This window comes from Leptonotus elevatus, chromosome 6 (genome assembly GCF_054856555.1).
Source record: "Leptonotus elevatus isolate MCC_2025b chromosome 6, RoL_Lele_1.0, whole genome shotgun sequence".
Lineage (NCBI taxonomy): Eukaryota > Metazoa > Chordata > Actinopteri > Syngnathiformes > Syngnathidae > Leptonotus > Leptonotus elevatus.
The window spans coordinates 16224309-16246096 of NC_141244.1; the positions used below are offsets into that span (position 1 = coordinate 16224309).

A 21788-nucleotide genomic window follows, 5' to 3' on the forward strand; every position below is an offset into this window, starting at 1 on the left:
CTATTTCAAAATGAAACCCCCCAAATTAAGATTTATTTTATACTTTGTAGCGATTTATAATCAGAACTCTGAAAGGCTTTCAATGACCCCAGATGTTCAAATAGTTCTACAGGGCAATGATGTCTTTGCAAATGCAGCTTTCAGACTTGCAAGAGTCAGCAGTAGTCAAAATTTCCACAGGAATTCTTCATTTTAAGATATTCCCCTGTCATGAGATCATAATATAAGTGCTGTATGAAACTGTGTTATTATTAATAACACTACTGACATGTGCTGACTATTTTTAAAACTTTGTTCCATTCATGTACCAGAAACCTATTGTTTAGTTAATACCTCTCTGGCAGTGTCAATCAAAAATAAGTATTACCTTATTAAAAGCAGTATTTGCACACTTTGAACTAACTGCTACTCAATATCGATTGTATTTCCCCCTTTTCGTCACATCTTTCCAAATGCAGCATGAGCTAAATAAAACCAACTTTACAGTACTTGCTGAAGTATTGTATAAATAAACTCAGTGACAGTTGATTCCCTGAGGAATCCGACACATAACAACAGTGTGGCACTATTGGACCTTATACTCATCATCATCACAAAACAAACATGGAAGCAATGTTGTTGTTTTTTTAAAGATGCATTTTAATTTAGCACAGATCAGACTGCTGCCACACCAACTTTCATAAATACATTTGGGTAGAGAAATGTGACATATGGTGTCTTGAAGTAGACAGTGAACTATGGATGGGCTTTTATCTTGTTGTTTGTCATGACTTATGGTGTCAACACAAGGTCTGTTGGAATATTTACAAAATACAAAAAATATATAGACAAAACAAAGAATTACAGGTGACTCTTACTGAAATCTAGCTGTTCATACACAGTGCAGCTATAGTGCAATGTTTCCTTACAAGAATTGAGTACTTAGATTATTGTATCGAAGTTGTTGGGGGAGGGGGTTCTGAACAGTTCCAAATACCAGGATTAATTCTCAAAAAAAAAAAAAAAGAGAAACATTTTCAGGTACCTCCCCCAAATATTTACCACAACGCAGGACATAACCCTGCTAAATTCTAACATGCCAAGTTAGGGTAGTGCTTGTGCTACTTCATTTCTGATTGTTCAAAGTCATACGTTGGACCACTTGTGTGAAATGGAGCCAAGGCAAAAGAAGCAATGTTATTTCCGCTTGCCTCTTTGTCAGGGGCATGAAGGCTACACTTCAAAAGGTAGCGGGCCACATACAAAGAGGAAGCATGACACAAGCCCAGCTTGTCTTTGAATAGCAGGTGCACCTTTTCCCCTTTATTATAAACTTGAATGATCGAGAAAGCAAATGATCAAAGTCAGTTGTCCCACTGTCGGCCGCCGCCCGGCGGGGGATTAATGGAGAAACACATTTTCAATTGAAAAACAATCAATAGGGGGCTTCGCTGTGTGTGTGGAGAGGAGCTTGAATTGATTCGATACCAGCACAGGTGCAAAACCTTTCCAGTAGGGCGCTCTCTCTTGCCACGGACAATTAACAAACATGGCAGCAGCTCAGCGACTGTTACAAGGCCTTCTGTTGGAACCTCACTGGCCATACCGTGTCCATGAAAGGCCGCAGATTGTTGGGAGGCCGCAGGGCGAGCGCGGAAAGAGGCGTGAGAGGGTTTGGATGGAAGGCGGACACCGGGGGAGGAGGCGGAGGAGGGAAGAAAGGGTGGTGAGCAAGGAGGATGGAGGGGAAGAGGGACGAGAGGGGGACGGGAGAAGGGTGAAGGTAATGAGGTAGGCTCGGGTGGGGGTGGGTGAGGGAGTGAGCGAGCTGAGCTGGGTGGATGTCATGAGAGGGCCGTGAGGCGGGGGAATGGACTGGGGAGAAGGCTGGGTGCTGTAAAATTAAATGGTGGAGGTTGGCCAAAGGGGGGGTCAGCGCGAGGGGAGGGAGGTTGGGGACACCCAAAGCCAAAGGATGTGTGAAATTCTCTGGTGGGTTCATGGGTAGTACTCTTTCTTGGAAGTTGTGACCTGGCTTGAGTGAGGGCGCAGGCATATACGCCTCCTCTGGAGTCCCGCACTCCTCCGTCTGTGTGATTGTGACATTTATCTCCATGGGCGTATCTGTGCTCTCTTCACCTTGTTCCAGAACTTTCTGCATGTGCTCTCTGGCCTGTTCCTGCAGGAGCCGATACTTGCCCATCTCCTCTGCGCTAAAGCTGATTGGCTGAGTTGACCCTGCACCTGCGGTCTTGTCATCAGTCCGAATCGCCACTGCACACAGTTTTGGTGTACTGCTTTGGTTTGCCAAAACTGAAGGAGGCGCACTGTCCAATTTCTGACTCCCCTCGACATCACCACCCTCCTTCTTAATCCTTTCCAACTGTTCTTTCCTCCGTCTTGCTTTTTTCTGGATGGCAGGGAGCTTCCCTATGAGGGGGAGCTGCAACGTCCGGATTGGTTTTTGTGGTACGGGTTCACTTTGGCATGGGATGCTTTTGTCTGTGGTCGTAGGAACAGGAGGTTCCTGGTCACAGTCTGACAGTGACTTGGTCCTTTCAGGCTGAGACGTGTTGCTGTCATTCGGGTCTGAAGATTCTCCAGCGTTGAAGGTTAGGTCGGGTGAAAGAGATGTGAAGTCACTTTGCGTGTTTGGCTGGGATGGGAGCCTCCTGCATGTCATACCTGAGCAGGTGCTGCTCTTGCTCCACTCCCAGCTGAGTTCAGACACGCTGCTGCACGGGCTGCCGGAGCGTGGGCTGTGACTTCTGCTGGACTCGTTTGTGTTCAACTCCCTAGCCGGACTGTACGTTCGCCTACTTGTCCACCATTCAGGGCTAGACACATACCGAAAGTTTGAGCGTCCTGTCCCTGCAGACCCCCACGCAAAGCTGGGGCTCCACCTGCTCTCAAGGCCAGTTCTGGAGCCTGAGGTGGACCTGCGTGTCCCCCTGTCTTCCCAGCTGTCACTGCTTCCCAATGTCCACTTGTCCCAATCCACATCTTCCATGCTTGTTCTCCTGCTTGTCATTTCCTTGATGCTTGGACTCCGGCTGGACCTGCGTCCCCACTCCCGCCCTAAAGCCTTGTTTCTGCATCTCCATCCAGAATTCAGCCTCCCATTCTCCCCAATACACTCCCACTGGTCTGAGAACAAACCTCGGTCTTTGGAACTTATCTGCTTCCCTCTTTCTGTCTCCTCATAGCACCTTAAACTACTTCTGCGAACGAATCTCCTGTCCCCATGGAGGAGTTTTCTCTTTCTCGCCGGGCTGCCACGACAGCTGTTGTCAGGGTAACTGCAGTCAATGAAACCCCTGGGGTTGCTATGGTGACCCGATTCCCAAAACAGCTTTGTGTTACACCCCGGTGAGAAAGAGTGTAAGGAGCAGCGAGATCTCCGGGGGAATGGCCCCCCTTCTGTGTCAGGCGAGCATCTGGCAAACTGGGAGAAGGCGCGGCAGCGTTCCCCCTGCTCTAGCGAGGACTGGGATGCCAAGCATTGGCTCCTGTGAGGCCTCCTCTTCCTAACAGAGACTGGCTGGGCCTCAGGTCTCCCTGGGAGACAGCTGCTCCCAGATCTCCACACTCTCCCTCTTGTCTCCATCTCCCGTTGTCCCTTTTTATCTCCCCAACTGTCTCCAGTCTCTTCTCTGGCGCTCACATTTGAGACTGCCGAGACGACACTCCTCACTTTGCACCTTACTGATTGGCGCCTGTTCGCGGCCTTTCGCTTTTCCCCCCTCTTTCTCTTTGCCAGCTTGGGCTTCTTTGTGCTGTGTTTATTCGTTCTGCTTGAGATACCGCCTCGCGGGTCAGGATTGCTGGCACGCTCGCACGTTCTCTCACTCTCGCTCTCACACCTGGGCAGGCTGATGCATGTCCTGCGTGTGCCAAGCTTGGTGACAGATTCTAATTTACAGCTTAGGGCTGAGATGGCTCTCTCCTCGATCCCCCCTGTGCCTGCTAATCTGTCTCCTGGAGGAGTTCGGGGGTTTGTGTCAGAGCTGTCACTAGGAGTGGGGTCAAATGGAAAGGAGGGCGTCCTCACACGATGCTCTATACTTAGCATGCGTGACGAACCTTCTGATCCTCCCCCTGACGATGAAAGGTTTTTGTTCTCGACAAACAGGTGTGCTTCCGCCTTGACATTCTCCTCGGCTTTTTTCGGCTCGTGCGCGAGACTCGTCTCTTTTTGTAAACAGTAATGAGTGTCTGGTGTAAGAATAGCTGGCTCGCAAGGATTCGATTCATCCAGGAGATCACATAGCTGATCCTGTGCATGCTGTTCTGCTGTTTGGGCTTGCTTTGTGCAGTTTGGGTTGCAGCTATAAGAGATGCATGGCTCACACTTGGTGAACTTCAGCAAACTGACAGGCCACGGAACACAGGTGGAACCATCTTTACGCAAAACATGCATGACACCTGCTCCTGATGCCTGCTTTAGGTCTGTCCAGTTATCTGGATTTGATGGCGTTGAGCCTGCTAAATCACTGCTTTGATTATCTTTCACAGTCTCCCTCATTTCAGCATCCTCTGTGCAATTTCCTCCTGTATTGCTTTGACCAACACCCTCAATTTCCCTTTCAATGTCTTCCAAAATCCCCTTAATCCGTTCTCTCATTTGTTCCCGCCTCTCTCTCTCCTCCTCCTCCTGGTCAGAGAAAACCGAGGCGGAGGGCTCCAGCCGCGGCCCCCTGCGCGAGAAACAGAAGGACACCCCACGCCTGCCTCCAGCTCTCCCCCGCCCCTGCAGAGGCAGCTGGCAGCCCACATGCGGTTGCTGATTCACTGCAGGAGGACCTTTATCGGACTCTGGATGAGTGATTAGCGGGGACTCGACCGGCGTGGCCAGTGGTGTTTGGGAGGGAGGCCGGGATGGATTTTCTCGCTGGTGGCTCAGTGGAGATGTACCGCCGTGTTTGGCTGGGGGCCTGTGTGTGTGTTTGAAAGCTTCAAATTTGTCCACAGGGCTGCAGGCTTTGTGCTCCGTGCCTTTGTTTTGCTGTTGGCTGACAAGCCTGACAGCACTCCGTAGCTCAAAAGTCCTTCCTTGGCCACTGGAATGACAGTTAATAAACAACATATTCAGTTTGTTTGCATTCAGTCACTTCGGAAGAACATATAACTCACTGATTACAAGTAAATTTGATTATCAAATTTTGTTCATGTGCCAAAAAAAAAGACAAGATTATATTGTTATTGTTTTTCTCATAAAATTACAACGATTAAGCAGCTATTAAGTCTTTTGTCTTTCTCTGACTATATTTTATGGTTAACACAGAGTTATGAATTGTTTAGTTTATTATTATTCAGATCACACTTCTATTTTTAGCCCCAGGTTTGCCACTCAAACTGTTTTGTCGGCTTGACTGACATAGGACTTTTTTTCCCCCATAGGCCTGTGTGGCAGTTGTGATTGAGCCGTATGAAATCTGAAGTCTATAAACTGTTAGGTCAAAAATAAAACAATTTGTGTCAAAATGGCCCCAACCCAACTTTTTGAGTTATTTAACCCAAGAAGTTGGGTCAAATAAATTAATAGCCCACAAAGCAACCCAATTTTATGGTTGTTTTGTGGGTAATTCATTTGACCCAACTTTTTGGATTCATTGACTAACCCAATTGAATTAGATCAAAAATTAACCATCCAAATTTTTTGAGTGATTTAACCCCAGCTTTTTTTTGAGTTTTTTAACCAAAACACTGGGTCAAATCTAATAAATAACTCACAAAGCAACCCAATTATTTGTGTCACCTTGTGCTTTTGTTTAAATTGGGTTATTTAATTAACCCGTTAGCATGTTCGCCTCCCAGTGCTTAGGACGCAAGATCAAGTCCGAGCTTTGTGTGGAGTCTGTATGTTCTCCCCGTGTACCCCACCTACTGGCCGAAGCCAGCTGGGATAGGCTCCAGCACTCCCCACGACTATTGTGAGGAATAACCGGTTACGAAAATGGATAGATGGATAATTAACCCAAAAAGTGAGGTCAAATTAAATTAATGACATACCAAGCAACCCAGTTTTGGGGGGTTGTTTTGTGGGCCATTCATTTGACCCAACTTTTTGGGTTTATTGAATAATCCAATTGAATTTGGTAAAAAATGAACGAAACATTAGTTATGAGTCCAAAAGGCTGGGTCAAATTAATTTAATAACCCACAAAGTTTGTTAAGTCCCTTTTGAAGCCATTTTGGCTTATTTTTATTTTTTTTTATGTTTTTGTTTTTTGACCCATCATTTCCCCTCACAAATAAATGATAACTATTAAATAGATTGATATATAATACAAAATATGTCAAATGAAGCTATTCTGTGAACTGAGGACATTGTAAAGATACATTCTATATTGCATATTATTTTTCCTGCAAATACATACGTTAACATTTTCCCCCTGTATTACTTTATTCACTTTATTTCAATTTCATTTCAATGTGGCCCTAAAACACCTTTGTGAGAAAGCCAGTATCCTCATGTTACATTTACCTCACCTGTGGCCCATAGGGGGCAACTGAGTGCTCCCACATCTGTGGATGCATCCATCAAATCTTAGAAACATTGAATAGATGTGACGCACCTCTGTGGAGTCCTGATCTTATTTTACACATACACGCACGCACACACACACAGGGCCTCAAACAGCAAGACACACTGACCGCTGGCGCTCCTGCTGCAGCTGTGCTCGCTGGTGCAGGCGTCGGAGAGCTTTCTCCTGCTTGCGTTGGTCCTTCCATGACTTTGAGGCCACGTTGCGAGCAAACTCCCTCTGCTTGAGTTCTTTCAGTCTCTGCAGTAAACACACATAAAGGAAGGAGTTGAGGGAGGCATTCATTGCGCTTAGCATTTGCATGTTTCTCTTCAAAACATGTGGCCAATTAACTCTATTCAGCCTTCAATGCCAAGCTTGAGAGCAAATAAATGGGTGAATTCTCGATTACGGGGCACAGTTGAGATGAATGAGTGACATACCTTAATGATGGCGCTGCATCTTTTGGGCACCAAGAGTGACATATATGACGTAATCGTCTGGTTTTTATGACTGTTTAACAGTTTGGACTTTTGATCTACTGGCATCTATTTTGGGGCGTTGTCTTGACATTCTGGGAATAACCATGAGATAAATTAAAGGGGGAATTTGCAATTGAAATAATGCATTGATTTTTTTGTCATATTGGTTAAACGATCATGACAGTAGTGCGTTATAAACATGATCTATAGATTAAAAAAAAATAATCAAGAAATAAGGACGATTTTGCCAATTGCTGTTGACATTCATGCGGTGTCTGAGGAACTTTATGCCCCTTAAATGACTGTCGACGGGGGAGGGCGGATGGAATATTTTTCTGGTTGATATGCGTCTTGTTTATTGATCGACTAAAAACACTTTGCTGGCCAAGGAAATGTTTCCATCGACAGGGTGATGAGGGTTGGGGGGTTCTTTGCCCCCCCTTCGGGTGATGCTCGGGGGCCATTGGCCCCCACCTTTGCACGTCACTGCTCTCAATCTTTTGGCAATATTATTTTGGGGGATGTTGTTATTCAATGAATTGATTGAATCAAGCCAATTAATTAATTGAGTAATCATTTTAACATTGTCAAATTTAGTGTGATTGTGACAAAACAAAATGTTTTTTTTTCCAATACAGTGCCCCAAAATTTCAGTGTACTTACCTAAATTGTAATTTATTTGTACATATTTCCATTGATTCCAATGGAGACTGACCAACATTTATGTTATATGATAACACAATGGAATCCCCATTTAACAGTAATAGTTAATAGTGAAAGGGGCCATCCGTTTAAGCCGATTGTCTGTTAAATAGAAGCACAAAATATATAAATAAGTATATAACACCCAATACAGTATACAATTATTGTTTTGTACATTTTCTGGTGGCCTAAAAATGCCTAATACAGTACAAAATTATTGTAAATATAAAAAAAATAAAAGCTTGAAAGTGTTGTTGGTGTTCGGGGCGCATACAGCTGGGCGCTTTCAACGGCCACAAGATTAGCGCGTTTTCCTTTTTTTCGACTCAATAGAGTAGGACTTGACAAAAAAACACTGTATCATGTACCAACATTACATAGCATGTTTGAAAAACGTGCACAAGCGCCTGAGTCAACAACAGTCATGGATATGGCTAGTGAAATATGACACGCCCCTTTTGAGCTGCTTGGCTATGCTTACGCTAAACTAATGTCCACGCTTTGTATTGCCTTTGGTGAGAACGCCGCCCCTGCCAACATGGCCGCCACGTATTTACGTCTGTTAGCAGCAACATCATTGACAGACTTTGTGTCAACTATTGTACAAGTGAACCTATATGCATTAAAACAGACATTGAGATTGAGTCCATTTAGAGCAACCGCGATGCGTTCAAGGCCCACTCTATGACGACTTCACAGTGCTGTGACAAATAACAATTAGCTGTGCTTTGTTTACACCCGTTTATGACGGTGAAATGTGTCTTTCACTCTAGTTGTGCAGATTCTCTCAAGGATTCTTGCCACATTTTTTTTTAGATTTTCTTTTCTGACAGACTGTAATCCTTCCTTTATCCACACTTGGCAGGTATGTGCATGTGCATGTTCGCGCACCTGTCTTTGTCTGCTCGTCTGCATCGAAGGGCTAAGGAGGGACTCGGGAGTTGGGGAATAGCTGCGGCATTGTCCCCCGGATCTCTTTGTTGCACACTTCCAAACACACATAAATCTTGGCTTTTACCGTCACAATTGGGTGTTTACGTGACATGTTATTGCATTTGTTCGGCAGCATATCTCTCAATATAACGATTACGGTTACTTATTCCCACCTATTATCCAGAATGTATGACACACGCTTGCATGAACGCACATCACATTAGCCCCTCAGACATTGGATCTATTTATACACTCGCACTCTTTCACACCTAGATCTAACGCAAGAGATGACAGATGTCAGGTTAATCTGTGCTGAGTCTCGCACAAGCGCTTGTCTTTTTACATTATCATTTGATGCTTAACATCCCACTATCATCTCACCGAGGACACTAGGAAGCACCTGTGGGTTGCGTGGCTTATTTATACACATGCCAGGATCAACATTAGGTACCACTACATCCAGCTAATAAGACCAAATGCAAGCGCTGTATAATTTTTTTTTTACCTATATACCGCAAAATAATTTGTTCGTTAACAGGCTACTTCCTGGTTCTTTGAATATGACATACGTAAAATGGTGGGTGGGTGGTGCCCCCCCCCCCCCATTTGTTAGGCTTTTATAGAGGCCTAATTTTTAAGACCTGCAGATTTTATTTAATTGTGTTGAAACTTTTAAGATGTTCAAAATGAAAAGTAAACACAAAGCTTTTTATTTCATCAACTGTTGCCGTGGCGACAGAAGAAAAATGATGCAAATTTTGATGGCCTTATCATTCATGAAAACATATAAAACGTGGATGGATATATTTCAGAATTTTTTTTGGGGGGGGGGTGGGGAGGCTCACTAGCACCTCCTACAATGAATGAAGCAGCCCGGTTTTGTGTTTCACGTAGGTCTATAAAAATTGGGAGCCATATTTAATAGATCAAGACCTACAAAAAAGTATCTTGGAGCAATACCATGAACCTAATAGGAAGTCCGCCATTTTTAATTTCCTTTTAAAATTTCCATTAAATTTTCCATTTAATCTGATGTAGTTTTCCGATTTGGGGGTATATTATTAAAATTTTCAATGTGCCAGTAGCCCAATGTGCGTGTAACCCAAAGTGGACCAGACTGCGAGGGCCCCTCAGAGCTGCTCGCAGCAATAGTTTTCATTGTCTCCGCCCATGACTTGAAATGAAGCGCTGCCATTTTCAAGCCCCTGCATTGTCTGAAGCACTAAAACGCTGCAAAAACTACTATTTAGCCTTCTTCTGCATAGTTTTTTTTAAATTAATTTTTTTATAATAATATTTTGGTATCTGAGGTGATTTACAGTGGTGGGGCATCACTTTTTATTGACCACTGAATTAAATAGCACAAAACATGATGAATGAATGATGACGGGATTATTTCCATTTTATATTTTTGGGAGTGGTTGAAAAAGAGCAAATATAGAAAATAAATTCCTCACATAAAAGTGAAAACAACTTTGGGCCTCGGTATTTTTGTTGGGACAGATCTCTATATCCTTTGCATACTGGGGCGGTGGGGATTCAAGTAATGGAAAAAGTCTACTAAATCCAACGATCTAAAATACTTGTAGATGGATTTTTTTTCCTGCGTATTTACTTTGGGTTGTTTTGCCATCCCTCAAAGATGGAAATTGATTGTGTCAGTTGAGCATTGGGCCCGCTAACAAGCCAACAATTTTGGGTGGAGATGATCAATATCTCTCTCACAGTGTCAATCAAAATAATATATTCAGATGTTCAATTATGGACGCAAAGTCAGTTCATAGCGCAATTATACTGTGTGTTTGATTTGAGGGCTTGTGTCAAGTTTTGAGGGTCTTTAACGGCAGATCTGTGAGTCATATTAAACATATCCTTGCATGGCGGAGCGTACATAATGAACCAGAGCGGACAAGAGAAGAAAGACGGGCGCAGGATGAGATGAGAGTTGGCGTGCTCGGAGCTGTCCGTGATGATGAGAGCCAGGAGGAATATGCGAAGATGCTCCTTCCTGCAGCAATCACACTGCCAGGTTATTGTTTGCTCATAAAAACGAATGCCGTTGCTATATTTAGCGTGGGCAATCACATCACAGGTGCCCTCTTCCCCCCTTTAAAGAGGACTCTTATGTCTTACGCCTCTGATATCTTGCCCCCCCTCGCGTGTCCGTCTCGCCGCTTGCCGTCAAGCTCAAATCCCCGCCAATCGATATTCCTTCCGATGTGCGCAGCTTCGGGCTGTTTGGTGCCTCGCATTATTTTTGAAGGATGCGTCCATGCAAATGTCTTGATTGCTCTTTATTTAAATGAGACGCATTTACGTTGTAAGGAGCAATTTCGGTCATCGTCTGTAAACGCTGAGAAGGGCTCTTTGCAGACATGTTTAACCCTGAATCGATGGTAAGGGTTGCAATCAGCTTCTGTTCTCCAAAGCCAATACTCCTGCAGGGAAGTCGTCTTCGGCTGGAATTTCATCTGCTGGCTTCTTGCATGCATGCTGCGCGCGCGCGCGCGCGCGCGCGTGTGTGTGTGTGTTCTTCCAGCGCCAGTGGCTACTGTCAGCTCAGTGCCTCATGCAGCTTGTTTCCTGTATACGTGCCGCTGGCTAAAACAAAGCATTAACATTGGCCTGCAGTTGCTTCGATTCATTTCCAAAGAACAATGACAGTGCGGTTGACAGTCTTATTTAATGTTCATTTCATGGCCCGGTGTGGGCGTCTGGATGCGGGAGGCGGGTTGGCTCGGTTAAGAGATTGCTTGTGCGCCGTTCGGGCGTCTGTACGTTTATTGTACCACTTGGCATGACAACACAAAGATGAACGAGCGTGTGCTAACAGCGGAACTTTCAGCTTGTTAGTCCAAAGTACAGCTTGTGTATAGAAATGGGAATGAAAGCAGAGCACAGGAGGGAACCTGCTGCCGGGCCTTTTCTTAACGCTCCGTTGGCCTCATCTTGTCCAAACTGGAATAATGCAATCATACTTGAGTCATGACTAATAGTTTTTCTTTTATTGGTGTGTGTGTCTGTGTGTCGGGGTGTGTGTGTTGGTGTGTGTGTGTGTACTCCGGAGTTGTTCTTCAAGTGGAAATATAAAAGGGAAAGTTAAATGAAAAAAAAAAGGCAACTAGAGTTATTTGGCTCTAAATTATTTTTGTTAGCAGTAATTACCATTTTAGTTTTGTGTTATATTTGTACATTATGCATTGTGGTAATTATTACAAGTTAAAATTGTGATATGATTAGTGCACTGCATTAAATGGGTAACATAGTAACCTAGTGGTTTAAATATCTGCCTCACAGTCCTGAGGTCCTGGGTTCAATCCTTGGCTCCAGTACTCTGGCTTTGTCCCACATTCCAAAAACATGCACGTCAGTATAGATAGATGAATGACTAGATAGCTAGTTCGATAGATGGATGGCTAGCTAGCTAGCTAGCTAGCTAGTTGGATGGATTGCTAGCTATCTTAAGATGGATGGATTGGATTGGATTGGATAGATGGCTGGCTGGCTGGATGGATGGCTGGATGGATGAATAGATAGATAGATAGAAAGATAGAATGTTTGAAAGAAATAGGCCTTTTTATGTAAATAGAAAAAGTCTTATAGACCCAGTACACACACCAGGGTTTTTCTTAAAACATAGACCTGACAGTTACCCACATAGTGGATGTAAATTCAACGTGTTGTTAAGATGTAACCCAAGGGCAGCAAATACAATGAAAACAGCAGGGGGCCTAAAACGGAACCCTGTGAAACACCATACGATAGTGGGGCAGAGCACAACTCAGAGCAACCAAGGTGAACACAAAAAGTTCTGTCAGCTTGGTTAGGTAGGACGAGTTAGTCTTTATTTTCAGCGATTTCCTCGTTCCTCAGTCGAGGCGCTTCTTTGATTGGCTACATTCCGTTCCACATCATAGTTCACGGATTCATGACTAGGGGGAGTCGTCGGCTTTCCCCATACACATGACGATTTTTGGTCGTAAATATTGAACATGTTTAATTTTTGAGGTTGTAAGTCCTGACCAGTTTCGTACCGTTACTGGGAAAAATCCATTCGCAACACACCTTAGAACTATATTATAATCTTATAGGATAATCTTGTATGTTACATACAACAGTGAGTGGCAGTGATTCAGTGTGGAAGAAATTACTTCATTAGATTTATTTATTTAGAAGCATTGCTAAAATTGTCCTTGAACAAGTCGTAAATCCCCACATTTCCACTTTTCCTCCTTCCTAGAAGACCCTGCGCATTTATCTATATATACTTCATAGGTACTTTTAAATTTGCGAATTTGTAACATAAACTCAAATGCATCTGCAAATGTTTTCCACAAGCACTGAACGTGTTCCCTCACTGCGTCTTCCCAGAATTGGCACAGTTTGGACCCGCCTCCACCAATGCAAATGGCCATCATTCTAATGCACATCAATATACATCTCTGCCTGGAGGCTCATTCTTCATCACTGATGTCATCACTCCTTCGCATCAGAACTCATAAGATGTCATCCCAAGGCCATGCGCTTCCTGCTGGTGTCTAACTACCAGTCTATTGCTCCTGTTCACATCAAATATTAATTGGCCTTCATTATTTCTCATCTCTCTCGTTTTCTTATTAGTTTCTCCTGATTGAAAATGAAATCTGATGAGAGTGCGTGAGGGTGAATTGCAGCGCTTTTCAAGAAAGCATTCGCATCAACGCATAATTCCACAACAGGGGGATCATCAGAAATGCCCCGTTTGTGTTTTCCAGCACAAGCACGGCAGCATCTCGTCATGTACCTGCTTGTGTGCGTGGTCGTACGAGTTGATGTGGTTGTCAAACTCCTGGTGGCGCAGGTATTGCTTGTCACACAGCTCGCAGTAGAAAAGAGACTTCAAATCCTCCACTGAGCAGCCTAACGCTCGTTCGGCACGCTCCTGTGGAACACACACACACACACACACCCCCACACACACACACACACACACACACACACACACACACACACACACACACACACACACACACACACACACACACACACACACACACACACACACACACACAAAACGTCAGATAGAACAAGAGAGAACGACAATAGGAGGCGAGGATGGAGAGAGGGAGGCAATAAAGCGACAATAACATAAAGGCTTAGAGCAGAGCGTTTACCATTACAGCAAATCTGCATCCCGGAGACATGCCTCGTAATAACCCGGACATGTGCTCTGCATATAGCAGTTAATTTGCGTTCCATTAAAGTACTTTGCTGTAGCTACGAGCTAGTAAGTTAGCCAGCATTGGTTAGCGGCCGGATTAACATTATTGTTGGAGCGTTATAGCTGTTGGATTAATGTTACTTTAAAGATTTAATTTACTTTTTTTTTTTACTTTTCACAGAGAATCCACCTCCTGTGTGTCCAATGTGTTTGTGCATGTTGCACTCGCTAGCTGCAGATTTGAAAGGGGGTGTGTCACTGTGTCACATGACAGCGTCACAGTGACAGGTTAGCAGGCAGGATTTTACAAAATCATATCATTTTTGTCTCATCTTTGTTCATGAACTAAAATGTCCATAGATTTTAGTCCAGGTTTTATTAAGTGAAGTACATTTTCTTCATCAGTCACTGAAAATGCATTGATTTATTCCCAGTTACTGTTTATTAATGAGGGTTTAAATCTAGTCTAATCTAGTTAGCGTCTGGCGAAAAACATGTGTTGATGAAAATATTTTTGTTTCATTAACGAAATTAACACTAGTCACCAGTGAACCCTCATGATGAATAGTTGAGGGTTGGAGTCAAATTAGGGCCATCTTGGAGTGGATAAATTTACCATTAAATTTTAAATCAAGCTGAATTTAATGTAACATACAAAGGCAATGCTCTTGCCCAAAGTCAGCTAAAATAGCAACTCTAATGAGAATAAGCATTATAGATATCAAGAACAGGACGTTGAGGTAGGACCAGAGGCAAAATAGTTCCAAAAAACATGCTGTTTAATTAACAGGCTGGGCTGGTACGCGTCAGGGCAACGGTAAAAGACAAGGTCAATAATCAAACAGGGTCGAAGCTTACAAGGACCCAGTGGCAAGAACAAGGAATGTTAAAATGTTAGGAAAATGTACAATGAGCTGGAGGTGAGCCAGAATGAAATATACGAGTTTAAATACATGGGGTAATCAGGGATAACGAGGTACAGGTGAGTGGCACAATCAGGAGCAGGTGAGCACAAGAAAAGTGTGTGGGTGTGTGTGTGTGGAGGGGGGCAGTACACACATGTCTGTATAAAATGGATGAATGCTTTGGTAATGTCATCTACTTTCATTTTACTTTTATTAATTCTTAAACTAAGACAAACATGACTCCGTTTGCTGACCAAACCAATAAGACAGGTTAGCCGTGATTGGTCGTTAGCTATTTCCTCAGCATACGTGACGTCATCTTCGGTTGACAGCAAGTGGAAAATTTAGTTTTTAAAGCTTTTCCGAGTTCAAACCAGGAAGTGTTTTCGGGAACGCCCTCTCGAACTCGGAAATTCCACTTGCAAAGTCGGGGAAAAAAAGTAGCCCGACTTCACCGACGGACTACAAGTGACGTCACTCTACAATGGCGACCCCTTTGGAAACACAGACCGTGAATGATAAAACACAATTTACTCAAGTATAAAACTAGATAGCTTTCTTCATTCATAAATATTCGACATAACTTCACATAACACAACGTACGTGACAGTATGCCGCATGAATTTATACGGTGAACTACTGAACTGTATGGAATGCTTATGAAATAAGATAAAAACAATAAATGAAGCAAAATTGCGAGAAGGTAAGTTTGCTGGAGGTCAAAATGAGTTTTGAGGACCAAAATAAAAAAACAATTTGTCACTATCCGCCATTTTGGTTGTTTACTTTCGCCTCGAACGGTTTCAGGTCGAAACTGAGAAAAAAAACCTCAGATATATCCGACTTGTGACCATCCTCGAATGCAGCATTAGTCATGTTGGAGTGTTGAACAACACGAAATGTTATCGGTTTGTTGTTGTATTTTTCTTCTTCTTCTGTCTCTAACGGGTTGTTCTTGTCAAGGCGTGTTGTGTTTTAAAATTATTCAAATTAGAGGCATTAGATGATGGCAAAAAGGGATGAATTTTCAAAAGATCATTTTAATAATCTACTGTCAGGTCACAAAAGTGAGTACACCCCTATGTGAAAATGCCCAAAAAGTGTCTTAATTATAGTTTTGTTTAAAAAAATAAATAAATATATATGTTATTCATTATATTGTTTGTAGCCCCCATTATTTTCCAGCACTTCCTTAACTCTCTTGGGGATGGAGTTCACAAGAGCTTCACAGGTTGCCACCGGAATGATCTCCCAATCTTCTACGACAACATCACAGAGCTTGCAAGTTTTCGAGACCTTGCGCTTTTCCTCATTCCGTTTGAGGACACCACAGAGATGTTCTATGCCTGGAGACATGCTTGCCAGTCTATCAACTTTCCCCTAAGCCTCTTTAGCAAGGCACTTAGTAGAGGAAATGAGGGTGAAGAACAAAGTTTTTTTTTTTTAACAATTATTTACAATTTCATACAATTATATTTTCTCATATTTCTGTTTTTCTCATATTCAGTGTGAGTCAAAAAATATGTCAAACATGAGCCAAAAATGTATTTTTGTGTAAAATAATAATATTACTATTATTTCTAATGCAAGAAGGCCCTCAGTTACATCAAAGTAAAATCTGCAGAGAAAATGACAATCGTGGAGGGGGAAAAAAAAACCAGCAATACGGATCATCCATAATGCACCACTTGGACTCTTGTGTTTGAATATGCATGCATGTCCCGGTTGATGTTTTTATGTGAAGAAAAGAATCAGAGAAACAAACTCACAACAGATGTGTGTGCAGAACAAGGACAGACACAAATGGCACGTGGACTCCAGGGGATACATCAGTAGTCGGCATGCTCACATCTGCCACTGGATTTTTTTTTCTTCCTCTTTTGGACTGAAGATATGCAGGATTGTGCACAGTAGATGTATGTGAGTTTGTGTATCCAAACGGTATATGTGTGTGTGTGTGTGTGTGTGTGTGCATTCATTCCATGCTCCGCTTCAGAATGTAATTTCCCCCAGGCTAGGGTCTGCCAATAAACACTATTGAATTCTGTTCTACACTGACATGATGGGAATTTAATTTGAGCTTGTCACTTCTTTCTATACTTCTTTTTCCAACTCCATCCTCTTGCCATACTCGTTACCCCCCTTTTATAGCCCCCCATTTGCCCTTTTCTCCGGTCTCACACCTTTCTCTGTGAAGCAAGGCCGGGTCATACGGTGACAGTCTATATCACAGCTCCACATTACTGTATTATTACCATTGAGACTAATGATCCCTGATGTGCATATGAAGGTGATTTTAATTTAAAAAAAAGATGAATGAAATGACTTTCTTCTGGCTTGTTCAATCTGCAGGTACGCTTATATGGACGAATGTATTTGCTTGCAAGACATTACTGGAAGATTCCTTACAAGATTTCGATGGCTATTGGACTTGAGGGTCTATCACACAGACTGTTGTGGATTTTGACGGAGGTGAGTTCGGGATTATGTGCAAGTTCCTCCACGAGACTCAATCGAGCACACCTTTATGAATGTTGCGTTCTAGTTTTTCTTCAACTGGATTGGTTCATGACTTAATGCACTCGCTACTTCCTCGTTTGGGATACGGTTACGTGCTAGCTTCCGGTCGCTAGGCTAACACAGAATGAAAACAATGGCAGCAGCTTTTAAAATGATACCCGCTGTCTGCTGGAATGATATCAAGTCACGCGTTACATAGAGTACGACGCCTGTTTCAAAAATATATGAAGTTGTAAAACTTTACTTTTGTTTGTGCAAAACAGATAACTGGCACTCAGCTCACAATGTACTATTCTCTTCTCAGACAGTACACAACAGAAAACTAGTATTCCACTTTTTAGTTGCGCCTTCTTTTTTTTTTCTTCTAAAAAGTGCTCAGTATTGTTCATTCGGTAATGTCATCATCATTGCTCTTCTTTTTTTTGTATGTGTATGTGCGTGTGTGTGTGTATTGTTAGTTCACCAAAAACCTATTAAAAAAATCCCATACTGTTCACCTAAACCGAACACCGCCGTCAGGAGACCCGAGGAAGGACCAAAGAAAACAAAGGAAAGTGAAATCCAGCACCGACCAGACACCACCCACCGGGCCACCAACCAGAGTTCTTCACCAACCCCAGAAACATCTAAATTCCAACAAATCCAAAACATCAGGGAGACCTCAAGAGACCAGTTGCGCCTTCTGATGGAGAAAAAAAATCGCAATGTGACAACTTACTAGCTCCGGTTGTCGTTGGCATAGATCTCGTGTATAAACAATAATTTTCAAACCAATTAAGTTCTCATGACACACTAATGTGCCACGGTGGTTATGAATCACTGGATTAATACCGTAAAACCTTCTTAGGGATTATCAGGATTTAAGCAGGGACAGTCATGAAAAGACAAACTCCAAATCTGAACCCCATAAAATGATTGTAGTACAAGACAAAACTTTTAATTAACTGCCTTATGATGAGGCAGGTGAAGGACATTTTCACGTTTAACATAATCAATATTAATTCTTGCCTAATAAAAGGCTGCTTGACTAAAAGGCGTCCCTATACTTTTGTCCATATCAAATATGGAGTCAGAGTGGGTGAGCAGGCTGACAGGATTCTCTGCAGAAAGGTAAGTAATATACATTGATCCTGCTCGTGTGTGCCTGTGTGTGTGTGTATGCGTGTGTGTTTTATCGATCTTTCTGGCAGACCGAAAGCCATGACCAGGAAATGATCCAATCACCCAGAACGGCCTTTCTCTGAGTGCTGCCTCTGTGATGAGATTGAGAGGAGTGCGTGTGTGTATTCGTCCCGTTTGAGTTCACGCAACCTAATCCAGCGCAGTCGTGTAATTACCTGGAGGGGAATCGGTCGAACGTTGACGAGAAAAGCAGCGCGGAAAGTCACAACTTGCCACGCCGCTACTTGATGCGCTAAATTTGTAAACCTAAACATGAGTTCTCCTTTACTTTCACGCACCAACAGCCGTATGCAAATACAACATTTCAGCGCACGCCGTCTCACGCGTCTGTCAGCTTGATTCGAGGAGGAGAACGCACAACTAATGTCCACGGGCCTGAATGCGTTAGCGGCCCTCGTCGTCACTTTGGGTGTGAAGTGCCATGTTTGCTTACGGCTGCGGCCATGACACAAATGGGAGGGCTTATCAAGCAAAACTGGAAGGATGTAATTTAATCTGTTGCGGCGAGAAAAAGTCACGCTTAAAGTGTTTTACACATGGCCTGTCTGCTTTTTCGACTATGTGCGTATTGCAAACTAATGATATACAATATATTCATGAAAAAGATCCCGAGAGAGACCTCGGTTTGTGCAGCAGATTGAAAGTGTGCAGTGGAGAATGTATCCTCCTTTTCACTACCTTCATACGTCTTCATTACCTTTTTGTGTATGCGGTGGCTTTTTGTTCAAAAATACGAGTAGCATTGAAAATATTTCCAAATACAAAAAAAAATACATTCAAATTCTTCTGCTGCTGCCTTTCATTCGTAAGTTGATGAGTGAATGTGTGTGCAAATTTAAATCAATAAATTGTAGCCTGAATAATATTTTAAGTGACAATTTGTGCATCTTCAAAGAACTTTGGCAGCAGTGGTGAATCGGAAATTACAGGGATGCATTCATTACTCACTATTTTACTTGTTTGTAATTGCGATCGGGGCTGAATTATGTTCTGAACCAAACTTGCAAAAAACAAAACAAAAAAAAAGTAGGACGAAACAAAGCTCTGCATGCATAATCAATCTGGGAAGCGAGGAGAAAAAAAAAAAAGTCCACTAGCAACAAAAGTGGTATCAGATTCTCTCTCTTTTCAAATAAATTAACATCTACTGAGAAAAAAAAAATACTGGGTTGAGAACAGAATACATTAATGGAGTTTTTTTCTTGAATATAGCTATAAATGTGGCTATTGTTTATTGTTCAACTAATTATACAAGCAGTGACGAAAATACTTTACAGTAGCACCTGAAGAACCACATTGGGTACACTTCAAAGTTACTTACAAGCTGACTGCAAATGAGACACTCTGAAAGTGTGAATGCTCTCCACACACGTGGAGGATTTTCTGTGGGTGCTATTCCAAAAGCATGCATGTTAGGTTCATTGTGCTTAGGGGTTTGGGCCCCCCTGTGTCATGTCAGCACCCACCTGACTATGGTACAAAGAGGTGTAGTGGGTGGAGATACTTATTAACTCATTCACTGCCATTGACGGCTATAGACATTTTTTTTCCACTTTTGTTAACAAGATTATGAAAACCTAGAATTTGTTTTTTTGTACATTTATAACAGATATGAAATTTGTGATTAATCGTGAGTTAACTATTGAAGTCATGCGATTAATTGCAATAAAAAAATGTAATCGTCTGACGCACCTAATTTGTTATTATTATTTTCTTTTTCTTTTTTTAATTAGGGGCATCAGGCGATTAATTAATTTTTTAAAATTGTAATTAATCACATGACTTCACTAGTTAACTCAAGCTTAATCACAAATTTTATATCTGTTATGAATGTACAATGCATTTTCTTCTAGGTTTTCATACTGTTGTTAACAAAAGTGGGAAAAATTTTTAACCTAATATAAATAGTTCAAATGAATTTTTGACGTCTATAGCCGTCAATGGCAGTGAATGAGTTAATATATACATAGCCTACTGTGCATGTTTGATATGTTAAGCCTATAAATGTAAAGATCTTGAATGATATCCAACACATTTTAGCCAAGGTTGCTGTGTTGTCGTCAATTAATTTAGAGCGCCCGTCATTCGGCAGTCACCAACGGTCGGGACCCCCTTCCATTATCGTCAATCCATCAACATTCTAAGATGAACCGTCAATCCGTTTTTCAGCGATTGCGTAGCAAATGAGTGTCCGTCAATGTCATTTAAAGTGGGCATCCGTCTATATTCCGTCAAATTGTCATTTGTCAATCCGTCACCAGAATTGTCATTGATGGATTGCCGAATTTATTGACGCATTGCTAATTACATTGATGGACGAAAACCCATCTCCGTCAATGCTAAATTTGTCAATTTTTCAAAGTTTCCCGTCAACCGTCAAAAAATGGGGCGGCCATCATTGACGGATTGACAGACTTTCCGTCAATATTGATGGAATGCCCACCTCATAACATATTCATTAGTAATTGCTTGGCAGGGACTCCATGTTTTTTATTTTCATTGTTTTTTATTTTCATTGTTTTATTCAATGAAAGTTTTGTGGAATTTCAAGCAAATACAATGGAACATTTTTAATTATGTATTTGCAAATGCATTTACATGTATTTAAATATGTTTATTTTTACGACCTCTACTTTGCGGAAATTCACCTATCGCAGGTGGGTGTGGAACGTACCACCTGCGAAAAGTGAGGAACACGTTATACCAGTATGTTCTAAAATTGAGTACATTTTTTTTAAATCGTTATTATTGTCATTGTCCACAGTGCATGATTTCAGGTCGGCATTTTATACATCTTATCGGCATAATGCTACGGGGTATTGACTTGCGCATAGTAGCCTATCCTGTACAATGATTTATAAACTTGCGCAATCGCAAGTCAATGCCTCGTGGTATTATGGAAATAAGAAGTAACATTTAGCCTACAAGTACGTTTGAATTTATTAGCATGTACATACGAATGTACTTGCAAAAATTGTTTGTTACGTCTGTGTTTATTCATCAAACTTTATTTATAAAGCACTCCTCTTACAAAAATAACAATAATATGCAGCTCAAAGTGTTTCGCACGGAATAAATTCAACTCCTCCCGTCATTTGTCCATTCAGACACAGACGCAGACACACAATCGATATAATGAGCGAAGGCTTTGTACAGAGTGTCCATGCAAGCATCCAGGCGAGGAAACACCATCTTAAGGAGCTGTCTGCACCAGGAACAGATCTCAGGCGGCGGTCACACAACACTGGAATGGAGCCCCCAGTGCAATAGCAGGAGCCACATATGGCCGCTCAGGATGCCATGAGCCGCGACCCTGGCCTCGGCCCATAAGCGCTCCAAGTGCAGAGAACTCCATCCC

The 21788-nt window shown here is 42.4% G+C and overlaps 1 protein-coding gene across 1 annotated transcript in view; it reads right to left on the reverse strand.

Annotated features, from left to right (window-relative positions):
- Positions 1 to 671: 671 nt before the first annotated feature.
- LOC147172289 (uncharacterized) overlaps positions 672 to 21788 on the reverse strand; it is a 50338-nt gene continuing 29221 nt past the window's right edge. The window contains exons 2-4 of the mRNA XM_086077393.1: positions 13407 to 13544; positions 6637 to 6767; positions 672 to 5039 (exon numbers count right to left, since the gene is read on the reverse strand). Coding sequence (XP_085933519.1) covers positions 1550 to 5039; positions 6637 to 6767; positions 13407 to 13544 — 3759 coding nt within the window. The 3' untranslated portion in view covers positions 672 to 1549. The remainder of the gene's footprint in view (positions 5040 to 6636; positions 6768 to 13406; positions 13545 to 21788) is intronic.